The sequence below is a fragment of the Rhinatrema bivittatum genome, chromosome 4 (assembly GCF_901001135.1).
Source record: "Rhinatrema bivittatum chromosome 4, aRhiBiv1.1, whole genome shotgun sequence".
Taxonomy (NCBI): Eukaryota; Metazoa; Chordata; class Amphibia; order Gymnophiona; family Rhinatrematidae; genus Rhinatrema; species Rhinatrema bivittatum.
This window is the reverse complement of record NC_042618.1, coordinates 474,979,272-474,989,363: the sequence shown is the minus strand read 5'-3', so window position 1 is coordinate 474,989,363 and position 10,092 is coordinate 474,979,272. Positions and strand designations below refer to the sequence as shown.

The 10,092-nt window shown below is 47.3% G+C and overlaps 1 protein-coding gene across 1 annotated transcript; it reads left to right on the top strand.

The window, feature by feature from the left end:
- The first annotated feature begins 916 nt into the window (after positions 1-916).
- On the top strand, positions 917-2,471 carry LOC115089588 (potassium voltage-gated channel subfamily A member 1). The gene has a single exon (XM_029597630.1). It carries the CDS (start codon positions 917-919, stop codon positions 2,387-2,389), a length of 1,473 nt encoding a protein of 490 aa, XP_029453490.1. The 3' UTR covers positions 2,390-2,471.
- Positions 2,472-10,092: the final 7,621 nt, after the last annotated feature.

Sequence of the window (10,092 nt, the reverse complement as noted above, 5' to 3'; positions counted from 1 at the left end):
AGAGTCTTTTCTTGGGGAACTTCAGGTGCGAGCTTTGTTTAAAGTTTCCCTGTAAGCGTTTAATGTCCCCTCTGTTTTGAGGGGTAGGGCAGCCCCCTTTCCCCGTGACACTACCTCCCGTGCAGCCTACGCACGGGTTTTTTTTTTGCTGGAGTGAGGATTTTCTTCTCGGGCTGTGGAACTGCTCCTTTTCTGCCGGGGGACGCTGGTGAACTCGGTTTAATTCTGCTGCTCCACAGGCGGACAAGACCGAAGGAAGGAAGCCCCGGGGATCCGAGGCGAGAGGGGCGCGATCCCAGTCCCGGGCTGCGCCGGAGGGGCGCCGGAGCTGCCGGCGCCTGCCGCAGTCCCGGAGCAGGTGGAGGGCTCGGCCCCGTGACGTCAGCCGGGGAGCCGCCGGGGACGTGGAAGGGGGGGCCGAGGGGGGCGCGCGCGCGCGGCGGCGGCAGGGGGGGGGGGGGGAGAAGGCTCTGCCCGGGGCTGGCCGCATTGCGTCGGGGGGGAGGGGAAGGGGGGCCCCTGGCGCCGCAGTTGCGCGGAGCCCCCCGCGCTGCCCCCTTTTTTTTTTTCCTGGCAGCGCAGCGCATGAATATTTCAGCAGCTGGGCTGCGGCGGTGAGAGAGAGAGAGAGAGAGAGAGGGGGCGCTCGCTGCGCGCTTGCCGCATTCCCGGGCGCCCCGCAAACCGCTGGCCGCGGCGCTTGGCAGGCGGACTCGCTGCCGCCGCTGCCCCCTTTCCCCGCCCGCAGCCCTGCCTCCCTCCCTCCCTCCCTCCGCCCCCAGCAGCAGCAGCAGCAGCAGCAGCAGCAGCAGCAGGAGATTGTGCTGAGTCGGCGGCAGAGCGCAGAGCAGCAGCAGCAAGAGCCATGGAGGCGGCGGCGCCCAGGGCAGGACTGCGCTAGAGGCGCCCCGGGGAGATGACGGTGCTCGCCGGCGAGAACATGGACGAGCCCTCGGCGCTGCCCGGCCACCCGCAGGACAGCTACCGGCCCGAGCACGAGGACCACGAGTGCTGCGAGCGGGTGGTGATCAACGTGGCCGGGCTGCGCTTCGAGACGCAGCTCAAGACGCTGGCGCAGTTCCCGCACACCCTGCTGGGCAACCCCAAGAAGCGGATGCGCTACTTCGACCCGCTGCGCAACGAGTACTTCTTCGACCGCAACCGGCCCAGCTTCGACGCCATCCTGTACTACTACCAGTCCGGGGGCCGGCTGCGCCGGCCGGTCAACGTGCCCCTGGACATGTTCTCCGAGGAGATCAAGTTCTACGAGCTGGGCGAGGAGGCCATGGAGAAGTTCCGGGAGGACGAGGGCTTCATCCGCGAGGAGGAGCGCCCGCTGCCCGACAACGACTTCCAGCGCCAGGTCTGGCTGCTCTTCGAGTACCCGGAGAGCTCGGGGCCGGCGCGCATCATCGCCATCGTCTCGGTCATGGTCATCCTCATCTCCATCGTCATCTTCTGCCTGGAGACCCTGCCCGACCTGAAGGAGGACCGGGTCTTCTCCGTGCGGCGCAAGGACAACAGCACCATGTTCTACAAGGCCAACATCTTCACCGACCCCTTCTTCGTGGTGGAGACGCTCTGCATCATCTGGTTCTCCTTCGAGCTGGTGGTGCGCTTCTTCTCCTGCCCCTCCAAGCCCGTCTTCTTCAAGAACATCATGAACTTCATCGACATCGTGGCCATCATCCCCTACTTCATCACCCTGGGCACGGAGATGGCCGAGCAAAAGGGGCCCCAAAAGGGCGAGCAGGCCACGTCCCTGGCCATCCTGCGGGTCATCAGACTGGTAAGAGTCTTTCGCATCTTCAAACTCTCCCGCCACTCTAAGGGCCTGCAGATCCTGGGCCAGACCCTGAAGGCTAGCATGAGGGAGCTAGGGCTGTTAATCTTCTTCCTTTTCATTGGGGTCATCTTGTTCTCCAGTGCAGTGTATTTTGCTGAGGCGGAAGAATCGGAGTCTCATTTCACGAGCATCCCCGATGCTTTCTGGTGGGCGGTGGTGTCTATGACCACCGTGGGCTATGGTGACATGTACCCTGTGACAATTGGAGGCAAGATCGTGGGCTCCTTGTGTGCCATCGCCGGTGTGCTGACAATTGCCCTGCCCGTACCTGTCATCGTGTCCAACTTCAACTACTTCTACCACCGGGAAACGGAGGGGGAAGAACAGGCGCAGTTGCTGCACGTTAGCTCCCCCAACCTGGCCTCTGCCAGTGATCTGAGCCGCCGGAGCTCCTCCACGATCAGCAAGTCCGAGTACATGGAAATCGAAGAGGACCTGAATAATAGCCTAGATAATTTTAGAGAGTCAAATCTCAGAACTGGCAACTGCACCGTGGCCAACCAGAATTGCGTTAACAAAAGCAAGCTGCTGACTGACGTGTAAGCCCCCCCTGCCCCCTTAGAGCTTGCAGCTTGGGGGGCTCTCTTTCTAGATGCTTTCAAACCATAGTCTTGGGATGCTTTACTTACCTGGCAATTGCCTTCTTGTTGCAATGCGACTTTTCTGCGCAGCGAGCACGAAGCTTTCAGGAGGATCCGGGAAAGAGAAAAGTCTTTATCTTTTATTTTTAAAGGGGAGTATTTTTGTGTTGTTTTTTTTTTCGTTACTGGTAAACGAGACATAAATGGGAATCGAAAGCAGAACCTTGCCCGCCATCCGTTTGCTTGTTTACCTTGAGTTTAAACGAACGCATTCAAAAGTTACAAATGCTAAGCCCGCATGGATTCCGGCAAACGTCTCCGCAAGCCGCACGCTGGGCCGGGAGAGCCGGGCCGAAGGGGTCCCCGGCCTGGGGAAGGACCGCGCGGTTACTGCGGAGCCCGCTAAGCACCTTATGAACAAACCGCCCGTCCCGGGTGCTTTCCGCTGATATAATAGATCTTAGAAGAACGATGGTGACCCCCACCCCCCACCCCTCCCCCCGCCCCCCAACTACTGAACAAAGACAGGACAAGCCATCTGCAATGCTGCTAGGTTTCTTAAATGCAGATGACTTAAACATGCATTTTTTTTTTTTTGGGTTCCGAAACTGAATGCGTCCCTCTGTTGCAAGACAGCACAATGGACTTTACTGTTCAGCATGTTTTCACTTTGATCCTCTTTACGTTAGAATGGCATGCCTGAAATGTTACCTCAGATCATAGGGGATAAGCTTTCGTTTGAATTGACCCTTCTGAAACAAGTCCTTTTTTTTTTTTTTTTTGATTTGCATTCACCAAAAGTGCACTCCTTACTTTCTGAAATATTTTATTAGTAATTTTTAAAGTACTGTATTTAAGTGCGTATGTTAGTCAAACAGGAACAATAACTTTTGGGCCAGGAAAGCATGTTAAAAAAAAAAATATTCAGTATTATTGCCTCTTTGACTAAGGTATAACCCGAACTAATTAATGCATGATTTCAGTATTAAATGCTTTGATTGGATTAAGGGCCAGGAAGAAGTGACGAGAACCCAGTGATTTCCCCATATTTCTCAGGGAAATGTGCGGCTTCTGTCCAGTCAATGTCGGGAAAGCTACATATCCTGCCCCGGTAGGGGCAAATTCAGAAGCAAAGTTTTGTGTTGTTAACACCTAAGAAAAACTGTAAACCTTCCACTGGCAAGGTCCAGCTGCATGCCTTCTGCTGCATTCTCTGAATGTAACCTTGAACTTATCTATTCTTCTGCATCCAAAAAGTCCATCCACTTTCCTTTGCAACCATTCGTTCTGAGGCCTGGAGACGTTTTGTAGGCCCTCACCCCCCCACCCCCCCTCCCCCTCCCCATAGGACTCACTGGAGAAACTGAGCAGGTTGAGATGCTAGTGCCTTTATTCTTTATCTACTGAATCGCTGAAAGTGCCTCTGTGAACACATGAGAAGTGCAGGAATCGTCTGCTGCGAGGGGCAGAGGGACCCCCCCCCCACCCCATCACCCAGCCGGCTTCTCCTGGTCACCGCCATCTGCTTCAGCACCCCCCCCCCCCCCCATGCACTAGACCTTTTCCGCTTTCTTTTCCCCGTCTGGCAGTCTCAAAGCTACGATGCAAAGCCATACGCTTGACATGAACGGCTGCGGGAGGCAGGTCCCGAAGCGGCTGGAAGCACCTGGAGTCCGAGATCCCGAGGCAGGGACAGGCTGCTGCTTCTCCGGAGCCCCAGACACTCCAGCTGCCGGTTCCCTTTACAGCCACGCTGCATCAGCATTGCTTTGCTAGAATTACTTTCTCTTTTTTTTTTTTATTCTTATTATATTGGCTTGGCTTCTGCCTCTAGTCTGTTTCTATATAAAAATTTAAAAAAACACACACAAAAAAACAAAACACAGTCAGCTCTGTGCAATTATTATTTGTAACGTAAAAGCTGCCCCTTTTCCTTCCTCCCAGCCATAAAATGAGGGCAGAGTATCCTCCTGGCCTATGGACACATTATCGCAGCCTGCAGAGAGGGGCTCCGAGTATACCTCCATCTATCCACCCCCAGAATCCCAAATGCACGTTTGGGCAGACAGGGAGCACGGGGACTCTGCCGAGGCGCCTGGCCACCCGCCTGCAAGATGATTGCTTTTCAGCCACCATCCATCTTCCGAGGAGCCTTGGAGGTTTTTTTTTTCCTGCACTTAGCATGTGGCTTGCTACTGTTGAGCCTTCAGTATTCTACAATCGTCTGCATCTCCCTTCTTCCTCCCTTAAGAAAGGCACTTGGGAGGATTTTCGTCACTTACTGTACGCACAATCTGTCCATTTTTGCAGCAAAGACTTGAAACTCCTCTCACTGTGGGACTTTTGCGAATTAATAGAACACAAAGCAAATTTTCTGATGCAAAAGTGAACAAGGATGGACAACCAGGACCTCCTTCTCCTAAGAAAACTTAAAGCAGATGAGAACCGGGCATTAAACCCTTTCCATGTACAGTAGATTAGGCAGAAGCTTCCTTCCCCCATCAAGACATGTCCTGTTTTTCCAAAGCTTTCCAGACCACTTCAACTGAGGTAGGAGACCACTTCTCCGAGTTACACCGACTTCAATGCTGCACTCAGTAAAACAGCAATAACCAATTCAATGCTGTGCAAGTGGAGAGACAGATTCCATTAGCATCTGACAGATGAGACTCACTTTGTCAGCTTTACTCCTAAGAGCTGGGTGACTGCACCTTAGTTGAAAGGCTGCCGGACTGCTCGCTCTGCATGTGTACAGAGAGCTGCATGCAGTGGTTCTCAGGCTGGGGTAGGGGGCGGATGAAGTGGGTTGGGGGGGGGGGGGGGGGAGTAGGAACGATGCTGACTCGTTTTGAATTCATGACAAGGAAGTAGTAAGTAATGTGGAGTACAGGGAAAAACTTATGTAGCAGGATTGACACCAGTTCCTACTCCTTGCACTAAATTTGCTGAAATGTTTCCGTAGGCCTGAAGGTGCACTTAACTGCCTCTCACCAACACGTGGCAGGGTTCCTGAGGCTGGTGGTAGTTTTGCTGATTTGTTTTTAACCTTCTGTTTGCCACCGAATTTGTTTTGGCAATGACCATACCTAGGTTAGGCAAGGACCTTACGGGTGTGCCGAGAGCGGCAGTGACCTTCCAAAAGCCGGAAGGAGCCCTGATAATTTGGAAGTGGGGGGGACAGCTGTGCATGCTAGGGGCTTCCGTGTTTGAGAGATCGGTGGGGTGTGGAATCTCCTCCCAGCAGTGAGCGCTGAAGAGAGTGCGGCGCTGCTCATCCCAGGGTGAGTGCCGGGGGCATGCAAGCTGCATTGCACAGCACAGCAGTTTGCCTGCTTCTTGGCTTCTCTTTCTCTGATTTCTTTCATGTGTTTGTCCTATTACCTTTTACTTCTTACATTTTTACAATGAGGTGTGCATCTCTTGCTAAGAACTGCCTCCTCCTCCTCCCACTCCTTCACTACTACAGTCCAGTCTTACAGGTATCAGGGAGAGACCTGAGTTGTGCCCCCTACCTCCCGTCATAATTAAATTCATACTGGTGGGGTTAAAGAAGTGCTGATGACATTTTAAAACACTAATGTCTCTTTAAGAGCAACACAAAAAAAAAAGCAAAAATGAGGATCTGAATCCTTTTTATTTGGTTTAACTGCAAACTGAATTCTCAATTTATTTTATGCTGTGCAGAGCTGATCTAGCAGGATTGGCCCTGGAGAAAACTCAAATTCTTGCAGGCCACAATGCCTTTAATTGGGCCAACATTAGCCATAAGTTTTTAAGTCCAGATAGGTCTATGGATCAGAAGAAGGGACCCATGTGATTTCAAAAGTGCATGCATTTCATTCCTCTGGATAATTCTCATGTTTGATAAAAAATGACCCCCAAATAATCCACGTTAGATTTGTGAAGGTATTAGTGCTGTACAAATTGTTCAGGGATGACTGCAGCCATCCCTCCTACTTCATTCAGGATGGACATTTCATAGGTAAACACATTTGACAATGTTTGGGTTAAACCTTAAAGCTAACTAGTATGATCAAAGAGCAACGCTCCTTCTAAGGAAAGGGCACAATTATGCACTTTTAACATACAGAGGGGAGGCACGCAAAGGCAACATAATTAGACCCCTCTAAACATTTTACTTTCTATAATGTTTTTTTTAATGTAGAAATAATGTCGAATGAACAAGTTGTAGGTGAGATTTCTTTTTACTGGACTAATGCAATACATCTGTGACTGGCTTTCAGAGCCCTGCACCCTTCAGCAAGTCAGTGAAGCTATGCTGGGTTTAAACAGGACAAAATTAGCTAGGCAGGAGCATCTCTATACAGCTCAATAAAGGGATGGAGAGGCCATGACAATGACTGTCCCATGGGACTATGAAGAGAGCACAGCTCTGGAAAGCAAGATATAGCACCTTAGTTCAATAAAAAGGTATCACCTATAATTTGTTGACTAACATGACAATCATAATATTTTGCTCTATAATATTTTTACCAATAATCAACCAGCAGAGGATGTGGCCAGGAAGAAGTTAGGGTAGGTATCTGATCTGTTTATTTGCACAATGTTAAGAACAATATAACCACATATCTGGGGAATAGCAGGAAAATATTAATTCTATTCAATCTCTCTTATTGGAAATGAGAAATATTTTGCATTTACTGTCTGAAGACTGTGCTTCAAAATTTTGCATTGCTGAGATTTTTTTCATTGCAAGTTTACATAAATCATTACAATCAGTTCAGAAAACACCAGTGCTTTATTAACATAGTAAACTGTGATATAGCCTGAGGTGTAACATACAGTAGCACTTTGACTACATTTGACTCTCAGCAGTTAGCAGGAATGAGCTGGGTAAGTGCTTGGATGGGACCCCTAATACTGAGGGAAGCAGAGAGTATTCTGTGACTGCAGCAGGACATAGGTGTCATGTTTGGATGAAATGTTAAGGCGTAGTGTAGATGATATAGGTCAGAGGAAGGTTAATCCTAGGATTCTGACCAAACCTCAGCAAAGACTGTAGAAACTAACTAGATAAAAAAAGCCATATTGTTTGCTATTCTCCTCCATTGATTTGATGTTATGCAATGAATTATGCTCCGTGGCTATAGGTAATGACAAATCACAGGAAGTGCAAGTCAAAAGTAACAAGAACTGTTGTGCTTTTTAAAACCAAGATCCCAAAGATTTAATAATGTTACAGTATGTTGGGTCAAATTATTTATTCCTTTTTTCATCCAAATCTGATGTTTGCTGTTTTAAATTGCCTCTAATTTGGCTCAAAATATCGGTAGACTTTTCAGTGTGATCCATTCAGGGCACTTTACCAGTTATCCTCCACATACAGAAAGTGACTTCCCACCATCAGGTCAATATGAATAGGAGTTTTTTTTGTTTAAGAAGATGGAAATAAAACTGCATTTGCATCTGCAGGATTCTTTCAGTCTCAAGTTTTTCTGCCAGCTTGTGCCTCTGTATAAGAAGAATACCACCCTAAATCCATTATCTCCTTATAGGTCTTATTCAATGGAGAGATTTCTGATAGGCACGGAATAAAACCCTATATTATCTTCATGGATTACTGTTAGGTTTTTTTTTTTGTTTTTTTTCCCCCTTCCACTTTTGATCTTAGCACTTTTATTCTTCAGGCCTAGATAGACCTTAAATCAACTTCCTTTTTGGACGTGTTAGTTCTTGCCTCCGTTTTTGACGGTTTCAGTGACATCGCTAAAGTGCTCCTGGGACCAAGTTTAGATCTTACTTATTTTTTCAGTCTGATCAGAGTATAAATTCAGTATTTTAGTTTCTTGTCCCGCAAAAGTCTCCTTTCAGAGCTCTGGTTATCAGAGCCATTTCTGCACAGTTATACAGTATGTGAAGGCAGAAGGAGAGGGCAAGGCATAGATTGACGTGACATAGTGTTGCATTGGATTGGAATCCAGGTCGCTCCATTACCTGACAGATCATGGTAATGGAGAGACCTGTTCCCTGTTGTTCACTCTGACTGTAGAATTATTTATTTATTTAATGAGTTTTATATACCGTCATTCGGTTTTGCCATCACAACGGTTTACAAAGTTATAATGTTTAACAGTGTTTAAAAAAAATGGTTTATATGGTTGTTAACATAGAATATATCATTTGTGAACTAGGTTCTTATATTAAACCAAATATTACATAATTGAGAAATAATAAAATGAAATAAATAGTTTGTTGGGTCCATAAGTCTTCTTAGTGTTATATGATGGTGGCGAAGTTTTGATTCATTGAGCGAGTTGGTAAGCTTTAGTAAACAACCATGTTTTTAGATCTTTTTTGAAAGTTTTTAAGTTTTCTTGTGTTCTGAGATCTATTGGGAGGGTGTTCCAGAGTTTGGGGTTTCCGAGTGAAATTGCTCTTTTTTGAGTTGAGGTGAGTTGTTTGGATTGAGAAGATGGGATGTTTAATAGTCCTTTATTTGCTGATCTGAGGTTTTTCTTTGGATCGTGAAATTTAATGGATGGAGTAAGCCAGTTTGTTTGTTTTTCATATAATATTTTATGAAGTATGGATAGGATTTTGTATTCAATTCGAAATTTAATTGGGAGCCAGTGTAGAGATATTAGGGTAGGAGTGATATGATCCTGTTTTTTTGATCCTGTGAGTATTCTTGCAGTTGAGTTTTGTAGGATCTGTAGTGGGCAGATGGTATTGAAAGGTAGGTTGAACAGTAAAAAATTACAGTGGTCCAGGTTGGAGAATATGAGAAGTTGAAGGACTGATCTGAAATCATTGGGGGATAGGAAAGGTTTTAAATGACATAATGTTAGTAGTTTGTGATAACCATCTTTGATTTTAGCTGTGATGTGATTTTTGAAGGAGAGTTCTTTGTCAATTATGAGTCCGAGGTTACGTGCATGATTGGTTGGAGTGATAGTCACTTTTTGGTTTATTAAGTTGAGTGGTGGAGGTTGAGGAAAGTTGTTCTTTCTGTCCAGTAACATTATTTCAGTCTTGTCAAAGTTTAGTATAAGTTTCAGTTTGGTTAGTAGTTGCTTTATTTTGTTTAGGTATGTGGTTGTTTATTTGTAGGTTTCTTCCAAGGAGTTGATTATTGGGATTAACATTTGAATGTCGTCTGCGTAAATGAAGTGGGTTAAGTTCAGTTTTGATAGGAGGTGGCAGATGGGAAGGAGATAAATGTTGAAGAGTGTCATTGAACCATACTTGGTATGTTCTTTGTGATAGATATGAAGTAACCCATTGTGGAGTTTTTTCTTTTGCACCAATTTCTGATAGACATTCTATCATAATAGAGTGGTTTACCATGTAGTAGGAGGAAGGTAACCTCTCGCCCCTGGGAGCTGGGAGTGAACAACAGGGAATGGATCTCCCCATTAAGATCTCTTGGGTACCCTTCCAAACAGCCCAGATTGGCCACTGTCGGAGACTGGATGCCAGGCCCCCATGGACTTTGCTGTGAGTCAGCATAGCCCTTCTCAAGTTCTTCTGTTCACAAAGTCACTTTTGGAGTTGGGGTGGTGGTGCTGGTGGTTGCTTTAGCCTTGGTCCTGGAGAAAGCTGCAACCTCTGTAGGCTATGAAACCTTCTATTGAACCAAGAGAAAACGTGTAAAACATAAGCCTTCAGGACCACACAGATCTCATCTTTCAGAGCAGTGAAACT